This window comes from Orycteropus afer, unplaced genomic scaffold (assembly GCF_000298275.1).
Source record: "Orycteropus afer afer isolate SDZICR_OR568_19922 unplaced genomic scaffold, OryAfe1.0 scaffold00471, whole genome shotgun sequence".
In the NCBI taxonomy this organism is placed as follows: domain Eukaryota; kingdom Metazoa; phylum Chordata; class Mammalia; order Tubulidentata; family Orycteropodidae; genus Orycteropus; species Orycteropus afer.
Window position 1 is genome coordinate 1,923,630 of NW_006922058.1, and position 17,776 is coordinate 1,941,405.

Here is a 17,776-nt window from a genome sequence, read left to right on the forward strand (position 1 = left end):
CACTCATACCACACATGACCTTGGAAGACGAGGCCCCTGCAGCCTCTGCTCACCCCTGATGAGTCCTTACTCAGGCCACCACGCCAGCACAGCCTCTCAGACCAGCAGACCTGTCTGCAGGTCTGGCCACAGAGTGCTTGGCTGCCCTGCCCCAGCCCCCCCACGGCCCAGTGGAATCAGCTGCTCAGGTTTCCAGTAATTTCATCGGGGCTGCATCACGTTGCTGGAGCTGAGATAGCATCTACCCACGGTAACCCTTCCCTGCAGAGCCCCCCGTGGCCCATCTGAGGAGGGACACGGGAGCGGCGAGCTTGGGGTATGCTGGTCCAGGGAGCAGGGCAGCTTGCCGGGATGCTGGCACAGGGATCAGGAAGACGCCACCTGCCACCAGGGACTGACAGAAAAGGAGAGGGGGTGGCAGCTGAGCCCAGATCGTGAAGAGGGCCCTAGCTCCTGCGCCTGTGCAGACTGGTCTCCCCACGCCACCCACTGGGCCCTTCCGATGAACTCTCAGCCCACAAGGGTACAAAAGCCACCCTTCCAAGACTAGGCGAAGTGACACCTGGAGGACCACAGGCCATCTAACGCGAGGCCAGTCCATACCGGGCGGCCGACAGCAGCCCAAGCGACTGCACAGTGCACCGAGGCCCTCCCTTGGGGTCTGCCCAGCAGCATGGCCCTAGGTGCCTTGGAGCTGGATGCTGCCCGCTGGGGCTGGGACGTGGATGGGGACGAGGACTGGGACAATGCCGTGCTGACCCTGCTGGCGCTGGCTGTGGTGGCTGCCACAGCGCTGGCCGTGCACTGGTTTGGCTCCGGGCAGGACCAGGAGGCAACAGAAACAGTGCCTGCAGCCCTTCAGGCCCAGCTTCCTCAGGCAGAAGGACATCCACTAGCCCTGTACCCGAAGACCAAGGTCAGTGGTGGCATCAAGAGACCAGGGCAGGGGAAGTCAGACCCTCCAGGATGCAACCAGGGAGGGCCTGTTGCTGTTGGGGCCCAGGGCCAGGAGCCCCCTGGTGGGGAAGGCCCCACCACCACAGCAGGGCCTGCACCCCAAATGCCTGGCAAGGTGGCCAGCAGTGCAGCCCTTGGACAGCAGTGTGACAATGGTGCCTCAGAACCCCCTGGAGGCCCAGGAAGGCAATCTCCTGGGCCAGGTACTGCCGCTTTGGGAAGAAGCAAAGCAGGGGTGATGTCCGGCCCCATCCTGATCCACTTCACACCTCGGGATCCTAGAGGAGAAGCAGAGGCAGGGGCAGTTCCCTCCAAGGAGCCAGTGCACCAGGCCCCCGGCCCCTGGCAGCCAACAGTGGGACCACCTCGTCCATGGGGGAGAGGTCGCAGCAGCCGGCGGCGGCAGGTGAACACCACCTCAGGAGACAGGCCCTGCCGCTCCCCCCGGCCAGACCCCCTGAGGCTGGGCACTGTGGTGAGTGTGTGGGACACTGTGGATGCTGCCGCTGTGGACACCCCTGCCTGCAGGCTGCTGGCAGGCTCCCAGCCACCCCCTTCATCTCAGGGACCTACTCCTCAGATGCTGCCCACGCCACACACCATGCAGGCTGGGCCCCTGGCTAATGGCTCAGAGAAAGGTCATAGGAAGAGCGGTTCCCAACCAGCCCCAGGCCTGGCGCTGGGCTCAGGGACCACGACAGGTGGTAGTGGGGAGACCCAGGGGGGCTCACGCAGTGCCCTTGAGGAGGGCTGGCCTTGGGCAAGGAGGGAGGTCCTGATGGCCAGAGGCTTTGGCTGGGCTCCAGGTCCTGTGGACCCATCACCGGAGGGGTCATGTGGGGGATGCTCACACACGGCCCAAGGGTGGGAGACTCCAGAGTGTGTGACCTCCAGGGGTGTGGCAAGCGGCTCTGGAGATGCCTACCCCTTCCTGGGCCCACAGCTGAGAAGTACAGAAAAGCAAGGGGGACACAGCCTTGGAGAAGGGAGAGGGTCCCAGCAGGTCCAGGGCGAGCAGGGCCATGTGCAGGCAGCTGGCAGCCAGGCTGCTGACCTGGGGCCTGGGCAGCCCCTGGGTGGAGGGGAACCAACCCCAGGTCTCTCAAGAGGTGCACTGAGTTACACCCCCTCCCTCAGTGTCTCGGTCACCCCCTTCGAAGGGGCTCCTTTTGAGCAACCGCCCTCTGCTGTCTCAGCCATAGCTCATCCCTATGGGGGTCACCCACGGGCAGCCCCTACTCTCCTAACCTCTCCTTCACAGGTAGCTTCCTATGGAGTTAGTCAGGGTTCCTCGGAAGATAAGCATCTCAGAGCAGCCTCCGCCCCAATGCCAACTTCAGCCCCAGCTCCAACCCCAACCCCAACTGCAGCTCCAGCTTCCACCCCAGCCCCAACCACAATTCCAGCCCGAACCCTAACCCCAGCCCCAAATCCAACCCGAACCCCAGCCCCAGCCCCAACCCCAACTCCAATTCCAACTCCAGCCCCAGTCCCAACTACAGCTGCAGCTTCCACCCCAGCCCCAACGGCAATTCCAGTCTCAATGCCAACCCCAGCCCCAGCCCCAGCCCCAGCCCCAACCCCAGCCCCAGCCCCAGCCCCGGCCAGTCCTGCAGGGAGTCTTGCCTCTCCGGAGCTAGGGATGACTCCCTCCACGGGCTGCCAGGAGAGGCAGGTCTCAAGCAGCTGGGGGAACCTCATCGCTATGGTTCTTAAAAGTCACCCCTTCCCCAGGCACGGGGGGGCCCAAGGGAGAGCGAAGGCAGTTCCTAAGGACCTGGCTGACTCCGTGAACAGCGCGTCCCGTCCACCCTCTGAAGGCACAGCCCCCAGCCTCGAGCCAGGGCGCGGGACTCCGATGGGGCAGGCAACATGGGCTGCCGCCGGGGGGCTGGCTGAGGACCCCCACCAGCCGCAACCCGAAGGCTCCCAGACCGACCGGTCTCCCATCGCAGGCCCAGCGCTGGGCCCGGGTGGAGCCGGAGTCGAGGGGCAAGGCGGGGGCCGGCCTCTGGCCCGCGCCGCCGAGCCCCGGCCAAGCCCCCGGCCCAGGAAGCGCAGCCTGTGCGAGGCGGCCACAAGCTCTGGGCCGGCGGCGGGCGGCGTGGCTGCCCCCGGGCAGCACCAGGCAGGGGCGCAGGGACAGGAGACCGGGCAGGCCGGCCGCGGGGACGCCCTCACCGAGCAGCAGAGGGAGGCCCGCAGGCTCCTGGTCTTTCTGCGGAGGCCCCGGGGCTGGGGCACCCGGTCCCCGGAGCTGCCGGCCACGGAGGCGGCGCTGCGGCGGCGGCTGGACCTGGGCAGCTGCCTGGAGGTGCTGGCTTTCGCCCAGCAGCACGGCGCGCGCGGCCTGGCCCAGGACACCTACGCTGTGATGAGTGACAATCTGCTGCACGTGCTTGGGGACCCGCACCTGTACCGGCAGCTGGGCGGCGCCGAGCGCGAGCGCATCGTGAGCCTGCGGACCAGCCGCGGCCCGGCCGTGCTGGGGGTCCTGCTGCTGCCCAGCCCCTACCTGGTGAGCCGCCGGGGGGTCCCCGGCGCCGCCAGAGGCCCCGAGGCGCCGCTGCCTGGCACACAGCTGCATGTGTTTAACCCCGGAGACAACACGTGGCGGCCCCTGACGCGGGTGCCCGCGGAGGTGCCTCTGCGGGGCTGCGGCCTGTGCACCATGCACAACTACCTGTTCCTGGCGGGGGGCATCCGCGGCTCGGGGGCCAAGGCCGTCTGCTCCAACGAAGTCTTTTGCTACAACCCCCTGACAGACATCTGGAGCCAGGTGCGGCCCATGCAGCAGGCCCGAGCCCAGCTCAAGCTGGTGGCCCTGGACGGGCTGCTCTACGCCATCGGGGGCGAGTGCCTCTACAGCATGGAACGCTACGACCCCCGTACGGACTCCTGGGCCTCCCGCGCGCCCCTCCCCGCAGGCACCTTCCCTGTGGCGCATGAGGCTGTGGCCTGCCGTGGGGACATCTACGTCACAGGGGGGCACCTCTTCTACCGCTTACTCAGGTACAGTCCCGCCAGGGATGCGTGGGACGAGTGCCCCTACAGTGCCAGCCACCGGCGCTCGAGCGACATGGTGGCGCTGGGCGGCTTCCTCTACCGCTTTGACCTCCTGCGGGGCGTGGGCGCTGCGGTGATGCGCTACAACACCGTGACGGGCTCCTGGAGCCGCGCCGCCTCTCTGCCACTGCCGGACCCTGTGCCCCTGCGCTGCACCGTGCTGGGCAGCACCATCTACTGCCTCAACCACCAGGTCACTGCCACCTTCACCGTCTCCGACGCCACTGCGCAGTTCGAGGCCAAGGAGCTGCGGCCCTGCCCGGTGGGGAGTAAAGGGGTCCTCTGCCCGTTCGTCCTGACCCTGCCCCCAGCAGACCAGCTGCAGACGGTGCTCTGAGCCCCTGCGGACGATGGGGACCTCAAGGGTGGGTCTGCGGCCATGGGCTGAAGGAAAGGGTGGGATCTGAACGTTCTGCTCCTGCGCTCATCTAATAAACCTCCTGGTTCAGAGGTCCCTGCTGGTTGCTGGAGTGAGGTTCCTGTTGGCACCCCTTCCTCCCTGTACTGGGAGCAGCGCAGCTTGCAGGGGACCTCCCCTCAGCCTCCTCTCCCCCTCCCCGCTGTCCCCTGCCCTTGTGAGGTTGTTGTCCTGCCAGGAACATAACCCAACAGCCGCGCACAGCTTGCTAAAATCTGTGGCCAGCTCAGAGGGCCTGCCTCAGGGCAGAATTTGCTGGGGTTGCTGCCAGGGCTCACCTCCACGACCCCAAGGGAGAGCACCGGCCTGACTATTCTGTTCCCAGGGCTCCAAGTAGCAAAGAGCCATGAGGGGACAAGGGAAGGGCGAGACTTGGACCAAGGTGTCCCAGGAAGCACCCTCCCTCTCTGGCTTTCTACCCTCCGAGCCCCGGAGACCAGCTTCCTGGTCTGAAAGGCACCATGGACCCTTGTCCTCTCTGCTTGGTCTCCCAGCCCTGTCCACAAACCAGAGGGCTCTCCCCTCAACACCTCAAAATGAGACCTTGTGATAAAGCATGTTCCAGTGTCATGGAGGCAGCTTTAGTCCCAGTTCCACACTTGTGAGCTGTGTGGCCATGGACACCTGACTTCTCTTTCTTCTCCCACAAGTCAGGGTCCCCATCTCTGCCATGGGGTCACACTCTCAGCAAGGTGACACACACTCCACGAAGCACCTTCTGCCCCACCTCTGCCTGGACAGTTGTGTCTACCTCTTACATGTCTGCCTTGCTCACTTGGTTTGCTATGCTTGAAAATAACTTTATTGAGAACAGTACTGGATGCAGAGTTGTGCACGCTGGTCGCTGGTCCTCTCTACCAGCGGGGCCCCTCTGGCCAGGTGGTGGGGCGGGTGGGCCCTACTGCTTCTGTTTCGTCTCGTTGAGCAGCTCCTGCCAGCTCCTCTCCATCTCCTCCTTGCAGTTGAGGAAGGCATCCTCCAGGCGCCGCATGGACTCGGCCAGCGTGGGGTTGGTGCGCATCACCACCATGTCGTAGGCCATCCAGGTCGCCTGCACTGTGACACCGAGGGGCCTGGTCAGGGCCGTGGGATAGTGGGCACCTGCCAGGCCCGCAAAGACCCCACGTTCCTTCCTCTTTAATGGCAGGACGTAAGACACCGAGGAGAGGGAGCTGGTTGGCTATATGTCAGAGGGCTCATGAAAACCCTACAAACATGGTTCCTTACATGGAGCAGTGGGGAAACTTCCTAATTCACACATGTTAATTTCTAATAGGCTGGAGGCCAGTCCAACACCAAATGTAGGAAAATTGGAGAAAAACACAGACCCTGACTAGCTGTCAGTTCACAACCAGCAGTTGCACAGAGTCCCAGGGGGTCAAATAGCCACTCAAACACATGCTCAGGCAGGTCTGACCCAGCTCAGCTAAGTTATAGGTAGGTCTGACCTTGCTCAGGTAGGTAAGACCCCACTCAGATAGGTCTGACCATGCTCAAGTCTGACCATGTTGAGTAGGTCTGACTATAGTCAGGCAGACTGACCATGATCAGGTAGGCTGACCATACTCAGGCAGGCTGAACACATTCAGGCAGGTCCAATCATGCTGAGATAAGTCTGACCATGTCGAGGTAGCTCTGACCATGCTCAGGTAGGTCTGACCATGCACCATGCTCAGGTAGACTGACCACGCTGAGGTAGGTCTGACCACGCTGAGGTAGGTCTGACCACGCTGAGGTAGCTAGGACTATGCTGAGGTAGATCTGACCACGCTCAGGTCGGTCTGATCATGCTCAGGTAGACTGACCATGTTCAGATAGGTCTGACCACATTGAGGTAGGTCTGACCACACCGAGGTAGGTTGGACCACGCTGAGGTAGGTCTGACCACGCTGAGGTAGGTCTGACTATGCTCAGGCTGGTTGGCCACACTCAGATAGACTCACCACTCACAGTCCTGCAAAGCTCCAAGCTTCCTGTAACTGCATGTTCAATGACTGCACTCCCACCCACCTCTACCTGGTCACCTCTGTGCTTTTGTTAAGGCCTAGTCCAGAGGTATCTTCCCTGTGGGAGGTTTTTGCTGTGGCCATCAGCTGTCCTTTGCCTGTCCCCACTGAAGGTACACACTGGCACTCACCAACATATTGGCTTATTTACTCACCTCCCTGTCCCTCCATGAGTTTCCTGAGGGCAGTGGCCCTGGGCCAGCCCAGGCTCTGACACAGCAAGTGTGTGCTTCCTGGAGTAGTAACATGGACATATGCAGAATCCCTCCTCCACCCATCTCTGCAGCTCCCACCCTGCTGGTCTAGCCCTGCCCTCTAGAATTACACTGAACAAGCTTACCTCCCTCCACAGGTCAGCCTCTCAGACTGGACACTTTAAAGAGCTGTGTCCTCAAGGAGCTTGACCAAAGAGTTAAGTTGAATGATCAGAAACGAATGCAAACATGTATCTAACACAATTTGGCCAGTGGACTCCAAGTTTTACAGAAAATAACTGATTAGTTAGGGAAAGATTTTTTAGAAAAAGTTTGTGTATCTCTCAGGGTTGCGGTCACAGCTACACAGCCAGTTCAGGGACCCTTCAGCTTCAGGAAGTGTGACAACCACTGGGCATCATTAAAACAGAGGACTGACCCCTCCCACTGAGGCTCTTGTTCAGGAGATCGCAATGGTGCCCCCGCCTGCATCTGCCCAGATCACCTGCAACCATCTGCCAGGCAAAGGCCTGTACCCGGTCGGAGTGGAGCATCTCTGGGTTCTCCACCTGCCAGGTGTGAGCCCTCAGAGTTACTTGGTTTCCTCATCTGTAAAACTGACCAGCATCATGGCTCACTGGGAGGAGTGCTTGGATCATGTATGCAAAGTGCCAAGCACACATCAAGTGCTCAAGAAAAGGAGAAGCTCTTACCAGAAATACACAAATAAGGAATTCAAGGCAGAGAGTCAGGTGGGTAAGAAACTAAAATTCAGGGGAAAAGCCACTCAGGAATGAGTGCCCCATAGTCCTACACAGCAGCTGGGATTCTAGCACGGAGCCTCCCGGGGCCAAAGCACAGCAGGAAACATGCTCACTTACCAGGCTCAGTGACCTCAAAAATAAACAAACCCACTGTTTAAAACACTAGAGAGGGAGAACAATGTGGAACAAAACTCAAAATCATTTGGAGGCAAAAAAAAAAAAGAAGGTGGGGACCAGGTTTGCTGGTCCAATAGAGCCTGGTGTAACCACTGAGACTATGGCCCCTAGCTGCCCTTCAGGTCTGGAATTGAACCCACAACTGTGGTTTCCAGCCAAACAAAGTACAGGCATGTGAGTTAAACATTTACCTCAAGTAGACACACGCCCTGGAGAGAACAATCATGGGAGAAGGAAGGGCTGCTTATGCACAGGGAGATAGCTCAGGGGTGCAGAAGAGTATGAAGGGATGGACACTGGGAGGAGGTAACTATGGGGAGGAAGTGGGAGGGGAGCTGCTGCATTGTAAATTTTGGTCAATGACATGAGACAAAGTATATGTGAACTGCTGTATGAAAAGTGAATTTACTCTGTAAATCTTCACCCAAATCCAAAAAAAAAAAAAAAAACCTCCAAGGGATCCTCCCCTGGGTTGTCTTCATGACAGACGTGCGATACAGACAGAGATGTCCTTGGTAACACCCTACTTCAAATGCAAGGTGAGACTTTAATGGCTGTAGTTTTAACTGTTGGCAAAAGACGTCTAACAGTAGCACCCAAGTATAGGTCAGGAAAGGCAATTCTATGAGGTACTGTTATGGACTGAATTGTGTTTCCAAAATATGTATTGGGATCCAAACCCCTGCACCTGTGGATATGGAATAGGGGTTCTGTTGTTATGTTAATGAGGGCATATCAGTGTGGGGTGTGTCCTAAGCCCAATCACCTCCAAGTTATAAGATCTGATTAGACACTAATTAGTTACAAATAGAGGAAAGATAGCTGGCTTGTGAAGAGTTCCAAGGAATCGAGGAATAGATGCCTAAAGAAACAGGGATCTTCCCCACAGCCAACAGAGAGCACACTTTCTCCTAGAGTCAGTGCCTTGAACTCAGATTTCTGGCCTTATAAACTGAGAAAATAAATTTCTGTTCTTCAAAACCACCCCCTTTCATATTTCTGTTACAGCAGCTCTAGCTAACTAGACAGACAAACATGAAGACACTACACCAAGTGATAGCCTTCATATGACTCGCTCCAAGAAAACATGTAGAATTCATAGGATTGGAGAGATTCATAGTGATGGGTCAGGGTCAGGGAAGCCGCCATCCACCTGTCACTCACTCAGTGTTTACTGAGCACCTGGGTGGCCCAGCAGAGTAAGAAGAGTCGCCCGTGCCCTTGGGAAGTTCTTGTGCCAGATGCAGTGGAGAAGGAATATGATAAGGAACATACAACTGCAGATATGGCAGGTCCTGTGAAGAAAAGTGTTGTGGTTATGTTGTGTGTCACCTTGGCTGGGCCTGGTTGAGTGGCTGGGCAGCTGGTGGTAGTTATTCCCCATGATGAGACTGGCAATCAGCTCCATGGTGGGATCTACCACAAGCAGCTGAGTAGCTGCCTTTGGGATGTGGTCTGCTTCCTGTATATAAGGAGAAGCCTTGGAATTGGTTTCTAGCCTATGGCACGCTTGGACCCTGCATGTAGCCGTGTCGTTGCTCAGCAGCCTGCTATGCTCTGCCGACTTTGGGACTTACAATGGACTTAAGTTAATGGCCTGCCATGTGGTTTGGTAACATTGGGACTGGTCCTTTTTATTTGTCAACCTTGGGCCTTCTCAGCCTCAGCAGCCAGCAGCTATCTGAGTGAAGAAACGCCTCCAGCTCCAGTCAGCTGGGAGCAGGAGGCAGAGCTGGACCCCAAGGTTGAGGGGCTTTCACCCAGCCTCTACCGCCTGGCACTTTGAACTTGGACTTAAAGCCTCCAAATTGTAAGACTAAACTCCTGTTTGTTAAGGCCACCCCATTTGTGATATATTTCTGTCAGAGTGGGACTAGGGAACCAGAACAGAAAGGGACAGCGTGTGACAGAGAAGTGGGTGGAAGCAGTCTTATTTTAGAGAGTATATTAAGAGAAGCCCTCCCTGAGGGTGTTTGGTGAAGACATGGATCACAGCCCACCGTCAGGCCTGAAAAGTGGATATTCCCAGATGTTAGTTAGAGTTCATCCCACACACTAAGGTGAGTTGCCGGGCAGGGCCATTGTCCTCTCACAGAGATTAAGAAAAAACAGTCAAAACGTGCACCTGGACGCTCTGTGAAGGACTCTGGAAATGCTGGAAGGAGAGGAGGGCCAACCAAGGGCCTGTCAGGGGTGTGTTGACAGCCAGGGAGGTAGGAGCAGAGAACAGGACTGCTGAGCCATGTGTCTGAAAATGAGCTCAGAATGCACCTCACTCCAAGGCTAATTTACATCATTGTGACAGGGACCAGTGCATGTTTTAAAATGTAAATGGTGAAAACTACCTTACTCCAAACCCCAGGTGAGTTCTACCAAACTTTCCAAGAAAGTTCATTTTTATTGAATACAAGTTATTCTGGAAATTAGAAAAAGAGGGAAGGCTGGCAATCTCCCTTCATGAGCTGATATGATGCCTTAAGACCCTGTACATTTAATATGCAAAATCTGAGACCAGAGACAAGCAAAAATGAAAGCACAGTTGTCCTTAAGCTGGCTCATTTTAAAACCAGGTAAGAACGCCATGAGAGAAGAATTGAATATAAATATAGATCAAAATCCTAGATATAATAGGAGCTAACCAGATCTAACAGTGTGTTAAAATAATGTGATCATCAAGTGGAGTTTACAAAAGAATTTCAACAACGGTCCAACATCAGAAAATCAATCTGTGTAATTCACCATATTAAGAAAAGGGGAACACCATATGAATACCTAAATCAATGCAAAAAAAAAAAAAAAAAATGTGATTTAAAGAAAAAAAAAAAAAACTCTAAGCAGAGAGGCATCTTTAACTTGTTAGTTGCTAACAACTCAGATCAGACTCAAGACAACCTTATGCACGAATGAATGAAATGCTGGCTGGTACTCCGCTGTCTTCACAACTGTCGGCAAGTCTGAGTTCATTGCTGTGGCTAGTGGGCATTCCAGCTCATTGAAAGTTTCCCTCATTTTTGCTATCCCTATACTTTATCAGGTGGTGTAGCACCTAAGGCACTTGACTGCTAACCAGAAGGCTGGCAGTTCAAACCCACCAGCCACCCCTTAGAAGGCAGGTTGGGTGATCTACTTCCGTAGAGATACCACCTCAGAAACCCAGGGAGGGGTCGCTGAGTTGAATAGACTTGACAGCAGTGAGTGTGGTTTTTTATACTTTATCAAATATAATACCCTTTTCTAGTGCTCAGTTTTTCCTGATGATGTGTTCAAGGTGAGCAAGAAGCCTCACCACCCTCACTTCTATGGCGCATTTGGTGACATTTCCTCTTAGACTGACTTGTTTGTTCTTCCAGCAGTCCACAGCATAGTCAGCATTCTTCATCAACACCACAATTCAAATACATCAATTCTTTGATTTTCCTTTTTTATTGTCCAGCTGTCACATGCATATGAGGCAAGTGAAAAGACTATGGCACACCTTAGTCATCAAAATGATTTCTCTGCTTTTTAAGATTTCAAAGAGGTCTTTTGCGGTGCATCTGCCCAATGCAATACATTATTTGATTTCTTGACAGCTGCTTCCATGGATGTTGACTGTTGATCCACATACAATAAAATCCTTGACAATTCACCTACAGTAAAATCCATTTGTCATCATGTTGTCCACCAGCCCAATTATGAAGATTTTCGTTTCCTTCACTGAAACTGAAAATTCATTTTCTTTACTGAAACTTGCTCATGAGTGAAGAACACACTTGGCATTTCTCAAGCTGAAAGAACTGAAGAAAAAATTCAAGGCAGGAGTTGAAATATTAAAGGATTGTATGGGCAAACTATTGAATGACGATGCAGGAACCATCAAAAAAGATGGACAGAATACACAGTGTCAATGTACCAAAAAGAACTGGTTGACATTTACCCATTTCAGAAGGTAGCATATGACCAAGAACTGATGTTATTGAAAGAAAAAGTTTAAACAGCACAGAAGGGACTGGTGGAAAACAAGGCTCCAGGAACTGATGAAATACCCAGTGAAATGTTTCAACAAATGGATGCAATGCTGGAAGCACTCACTCATTTATGCCCAGAAAGTTGGACGATAGCTACCTGGCCAAGTGACAGGAAGAGATGCATATTTGTGCCTGTTCCCAAAGGCAATTAAATGGAATGTGAAAATTATTAAATAATATAATTAATATATAGTAAGGAGTGCGATGTTTAGTTCTGTTGTGCATAAGGTCTCTGAGTTGGAACTGACTCTATAGCACCTAACAACAACAACATAATTAATGTCACATGCAAGCAAAGTTTTGCTGAAGATAATTTTAAAATGATACAGCTGTACATCAACAAGGAATGGCCAGATATTCAACCCAGATTCAGAAAAGGATGTGGAATGAGAGATATCTTTGCTGAGGTCAGATGGATCTTGGCTGAAAGCAGAGAACACCAGAAAAATGTTTCCCTGTATTTTATTGACCATACAAAGGCATTCGGCTGTGTGGATCATAACAAATTATGTGTAACATTGTGAAGAATGGGAATTCTAGAACACTTAATTGTGCTCATGGAGAACCTATACATATACATATACCAAGAGGCAGTTGCTCAAACAGAACAAGGTGATACTAAGTGTTCCCAAATTAGAAAAGATGTGCAGCAGGAATGTATCCTTTCACCACACTTATTCAATCTGTGCACTGAGCAAACACTCCAAGAATATGGACTATATGAAGAAGAATGTGGCATCAGGATTGGAGGAAGACTCATTAGCAACCTGCAACATGCAGATGACGCAATCCTGCTTGCTGACAATGAAGATGACTTGAAGTACTTACTGATGAAGATCAAAGACTACATAGCCTTTCATATGGACTACACCTTAACAGAAAGAAAACAAAATTCCTCACCACTGGGCTGATAAACAACATCATAAAAAGCAGTCATGAAACTGAAGTTGTCAAGGATTTCATTCTACTTGGATCAATAATCAACACTCATGGAAGCAGCAGTCAAGAAATCAAAGGATGCATTGCTTTGGGAAGATCTGTTGCAAAAGACCTCTTTGAAATTTTGAAAGCAAAGAAGTCACTTTGATGACTGAGGTGTGCCTGACCCAAGCTATGGTGTTGTCAGTGGTCTCATATACATGCAAAGGCTGGACAATAAAAAAGGAAGACAGAAGAACTGACACATTTGAATTGTGGTCTTGGAGAACAGTGAACATACCGTGGACTGCCAAAAGAACCAACAGAGCGGTCTTAGAAGAGACGTAACTAAAATGCACCTTAGAAATGAAGATGGTGAGACTTCGTCTTGCTTACTCTGGACACATCATCAGGAAAGACCAAGAGCTAAAAAGGACATCACATCTGGTAAAGTAGTCGTTGTTGCTGTTACGTGCTGTCGAGTTGGACCCGACTCACAGCGACCCCTCCTTGGGTTTCTGAGGTGGTTTCACTATGGAAGTAGATTGCCCAACCTTCCTTCCGAGGAGTGGCTGGTAGAGGGTCAGCAAAAAAAAGGGAGACCCTTCATGAGATGGACTGACACGATGGCTGCAACAATGGGCTCCAATGTACCAATGACTGCGGAAATGGTGCAGGATCAGACAACCTTTTGCTTGTCATACATAAGGTCGCTATGAGTTAGAGCTGACTTGACAGCATCTGACAACAATACAGATACATTGTTTCTTACGTTTTTTGGTTGGTGGGTTTAATAACTGTTAATGGCTTTCTTGATTATTGTCCTTTCTGTATGTACTCACTAGCAGAACTGGACAAAGGCCTTTCTAGGGGCAACAGAGCCCAAGGATCCCTATGCTGTGACCTTAGGGATCCGGGTAAGAGATTATGTCATTCTGGCCTAAAATCATCCTGCTTCTCTGAAGAAGTATCTGTCCTAACTTGTCCTATGGACATGAGGAAGACATGATTCTACTTCTGACACTTCAGATAGAAAAATATTTTCACGGTTGGCACTGGGTTTGAATCCATGGCTCAAGAACACACCATATACTTAAGAAATGAAAAAGGTCAATTAAACAAAGTATCTTCATATTATTTAACACGCAATTGCTCACGTATTGATAAGAACATACCTCTTTAACAGCTGATAAATTGCTAACGAAATACAAAAAAGACTTATATTAACCCCAAAATAAGATAACTTGTGCAGAATATTTATATAAAAATAGAACTGGAAAATACATGAAAGTACTATAACTCTTCTGCATTGCTAATGGGAATGTAAATTAGCATGACTACTTTGGAAAACAGTATGACAATTACTTTAAAGTTAAATAGACACCCACCATATGACCCAGCCATTCTACTGCACTGCACTGGAGAGAACAAGAGTGTATGTCCACACAAAGCCTTGTACACAAATGTTTACAGCAGCTTTATTTATAACAGCTAAAGATGGGAGACAACCCGCCGTCTACCGCCAGGGTGAATGGATAAACAAATGGGATACAGCCAAACAGTGAAATACTACTCAGTAATAAAAAGGAACAAACTGTTGATCCAGTGAACAACATGGATGAATCTCAAAACCATTAAGCTTTACCAAAAAAAAAAGTTTTTTTCATTTATGTAAAATTCTAGAAAGCGTAAACTAAACTAGATCAATGATTGCCTGGGGATGGGGAGTGGGCGAGGGAAGATTAGATTACAAAGCAGCATCAGGAAATTTTGGGGGACAATAGATTGTTCATTACCTTTAGTGTACTGATGATTCCAGGTGTATAAAACCAAAAAAACGAAACTCACTGCCATCGAGTTGACACTGATTCATAGTGACCTCCATTTGTTTTCTGAGGCGGTAAATCTTTATGGAAGTAGATTGCCCCATCTTCCTTCTGTAGAGCAGCTGGTGGGTTTGAACCGCCAACCTTCTGGTTAGCAGTCAAATGCCTTAGGCACTACACCACCAGAGCTCCTTCTACAGGTGTATACATGTTAAAATAATTGTATGTCAACTATACCTCAGTAAAGATAAACAAAAAGAAAACCCTAAAAAGGATTAAAAATAAAACTTAAAATTAAGGAAAGAATCAGCTAAAAGGAAACCCATGGAGCTTACAGAAAGTCTAGCAATGTGATGTGGATAAGTACTAGGGGAGGGAAGGTGGAATTCTGCATTACCAGCTTGCTCCTGTCCAGCAGACCTAAGCTGAACCTGTTTTATTCTGCAGACACCTTCCAAGAAGCACAGCTGCTTCACTACATAGCAGCGTGCACCAGACAACTTTCAGCTTACTTACCGAAAAACCAAATTCTGCCATCAAATGGATTCCGACTCAAAGCGTGTTGGGTTTCCAAGGTGGTTAATCTTTATGGAAGCAGACCACCTCATCGTTCCTCCACAAAATAGCTAGTGGGTTCGAACTACTGACCTTCTGGTTAGCAGCCAAATGCCTAACCACCATACCACCAGAGCCCCTTTTCAGCTTACTCAAAAACTAATTTAAAGAACTGTCCATAGTGAGCCCTGCATATCCCTTGTTCCACTGCCATTCCTGTTGTTCCTGGTGCGACACCACCTGTGAGGAGGTTGTCACCTTGGCTATGGCTGGAATATATGCCAAGAGAAGCTCTAGTGGATCCCAGTAAAAAGAGAACATGCAGCCGGTCCCTCTGGCTGTCCAGGTGGAGTAAAATCGAACGTTAAAAAAGGAGGCGTCAAAAAGTAGGAAACATAAGTAAATATTTCACTGGTCTTGGCTTAGGGAAAGGTTTCTTGGCTCCAGAGTGATAGGAATAAATTAGACAGGACAAATTCAGACAGATTTTCACTATAGGAGACTTCTGTGCACCAAAGCTTCATATACAAAATAAAAGGGAAAAAAAATGGGGAAAATATTTACTACACGTGAACAGCCACTACAGACGCGACAGGAAGGCACTCTTACAGACTAGCATATGACGGCCCTCTGACATCCCCTTGTCAGTGCCAAGCCCGCGGGGAGGCCAGCTACTTTTCATTTTATTTATTTTTAAAATTGTGACTTGAGTGAAAGTTACAAAGCAAATGGGTTTAAACAATTCATACACATTTTCTTTTGTGACATTCACTGCGGTCCCCACAAGGCAACAGCATTCTTCCCACTTCCTCCTTGCTTCCTTTCCCTTGGTCCTCTTTCCTATCCCTTCCTGCCTTCTGAGCTTTATCCCTGGGCAAATCCTGCCCTTTTGACCTTGTAGATTGTTCTAAGCATTGTGTACATCCCTGGTGTTTCTGTTCACCTTATACTCTGGTGTCCCCTGTTCATTTGGCTGAAAGTTGAGCCTTGGGGTTGAGTTCAGTTCCAGGCTTGAAGGAGATCTAAGGGAGGCTGCTGCTTTTCAGCCTTTTGTTCTACACAGCTTCCTAATGGGCCTTCTTGCCTCCAGTCTCCCCTCTCCAAACTATGTCACACCTTCCAACTACTGAGATGAGAGAGCTGACGCTCCCCAGCTTGGCACTGAAGATCCTGCTTCGCTTTGGTAGGCCACTCTGTGAACCCCAGGCACTGACCTGGCCCCTTGATCACACCGCCTTTCTCTGCACTCCACATGCCTGACTCTCTTCTCTGCCCTTCCCTCTTTATGCTTCAAGTTCATGGCCTCTTTGTTGGCTCCCTCCCTGGCATTTGGTGTACACCATTTTCAGCATCTGCCACATTACAAAGTTCATCTATAAATTAAAATGTATTTTAATTCATATGCTGACATTACACTTGGCTGTGTTGTGTTCCTGGCCCCATTCACCTCTTCCAGTGAAGAAACATTACTATTCAGCTTCATATTTCTAGGATAAAACTCAGTAGGTAACCTGTAAATGTTGTTCAATAGGAGAATGTGTAATTAGAAGGAATTACATAACTAAGAGTGGTGAATGAACTGTAGTAGTTTTATAAAAGGTTTTTAAAAAGCAGGCAAACTTTCAGTGCACAAGTGAGTCAGCTGCATGCACTTCCACATAACCATCTTCTAGAGTCTGTTGTAGTGAACGCAGTCTATTTGCAAACTAATATTCTCCTTAAAAAGTCAGTTTTCCTTTGCTTTCTAAGGCTTCACATTAGGATTTCTCTAGGAAAATCATGCTCACAAATTATAAGAATGAATGCACATTCTGAATTAGTAAAAGAACAGATTAAAGAGATTTTAATGGCATTGCTACCTCTGCTGGTTACCAGTGAGTGGAAACATGCTGGATAAAGTGACAGAATTCCTTTCCAGAAATGGAGAAACGTGTCAACCCCATTGCTGCTTTCCTCCACTGAGCTGGTCTCCCATTTCAGTCTTTGTATTTAAATGACTTGCAGAAAGAAATGTTCCACTTCTATTTATGGTATCCCTGTAATGTCGCTGGCTATGTGCCCAGCATTGGCGCTGTCTGGTAACAAGCCGGTTACAAAAGGAGTCGCTATTTCTGCCCTAAGGATTGCAGACAGTTGCACAAGTAAGGTGCAAGCACACATAAAGTGACTAGAAAACAATTCAGGGGTCAGGGTCAAATTGTACAGCAGAGCAGCTGCATGCCACCAGGCTGCCAGGGGGTCAGGGAGGCATTTGGTTTGCACTAAAAGGGTGGGGAGGGCTTGTGCTACCAGCAAGACAGGGAGTCACCTGGCTGGTCAGGCATCCTACCTGAGATTTTCTCCATCTCTTCCAGTAGCTTTTCCAAGTCCTTATTCAGATCTGACAGCGTTTTCAACATGTTGTCACAGTTTCTGTCACCAGCATCAGAGTTGGCCATCTGCTGGTCACACAAAGAACGTCCGTGAGCCACACTGGGGTTCACTTCCGGCACCACCCTACTCAGCTGTTGGTCCCTTACTGCACTCCTCCTGTCTCTTAAGCTTGAACTCACCCTACAGGGCTGCTGTGGGTTTAATGTGTGCGTGCATGTCGGTGTGTATCTGTGCATATGTTTGCACATGTAGGTCTCTGTGTATATGTGGAAACACATGTATACATGTGTGTAATGTGCACTTGTGTTATGTATCTATACTTGTATATGCATGTGTATACATATACACATGTATGTGTGTGTACATGGATACGTGTGTCTGTGTGTACATGTGTTTATAAAGGGCTCAGAGTCTGGCCCCCATTTAGCAGCCCCGCCCTTTCCCTCTCCCCTTGAGGACAAACACTGCTGAAGTCTGGCATGACGCAAGTGGAAACCATCCTCGGTCATGAAAGA

At 50.8% G+C, this 17,776-nt stretch overlaps 2 protein-coding genes across 2 annotated transcripts; one reads left to right on the forward strand and one right to left on the reverse strand.

Annotated features, from left to right (window-relative positions):
* Positions 1-673: 673 nt before the first annotated feature.
* Positions 674-4,360, forward strand: KLHDC7B (kelch domain containing 7B). The gene is made up of 2 exons (XM_042782802.1): positions 674-1,595; positions 2,328-4,360. The coding sequence occupies exons 1-2, from the start codon at positions 674-676 to the stop codon at positions 4,358-4,360; spliced, it is 2,955 nt and encodes a 984-aa protein (XP_042638736.1).
* A 979-nt stretch (positions 4,361-5,339) lies between these two features.
* Positions 5,340-17,326, reverse strand: SYCE3 (synaptonemal complex central element protein 3). The gene is made up of 2 exons (XM_007954755.2): positions 17,218-17,326; positions 5,340-5,497 (listed from the first exon to the last, which is right to left on the reverse strand). Exons 1-2 carry the CDS (start codon positions 17,324-17,326, stop codon positions 5,340-5,342), a joined length of 267 nt encoding a protein of 88 aa, XP_007952946.1.
* Between the last annotated feature and the right edge of the window lie 450 nt (positions 17,327-17,776).

Excerpts from the sequence above, each read along its gene's own strand:
- KLHDC7B (XM_042782802.1), top strand. The coding sequence starts at position 674 with ATGGCCCTAGGTGCCTTGGAGCTGGATGCTGCCCGCTGGGGCTGGGAC. Across the intron at positions 1,596-2,327 it reads GGCTAATGGCTCAGAGAAAG|CTCCAGCTTCCACCCCAGCC; the intron begins GTCATAGGAAGA and ends CCCCAACTGCAG.
- SYCE3 (XM_007954755.2), bottom strand. The coding sequence starts at position 17,326 with ATGGCCAACTCTGATGCTGGTGACAGAAACTGTGACAACATGTTGAAA. Across the intron at positions 5,498-17,217 it reads AGAGATGGAGAAAATCTCAG|TGCAGGCGACCTGGATGGCC; the intron begins GTAGGATGCCTG and ends TCGGTGTCACAG.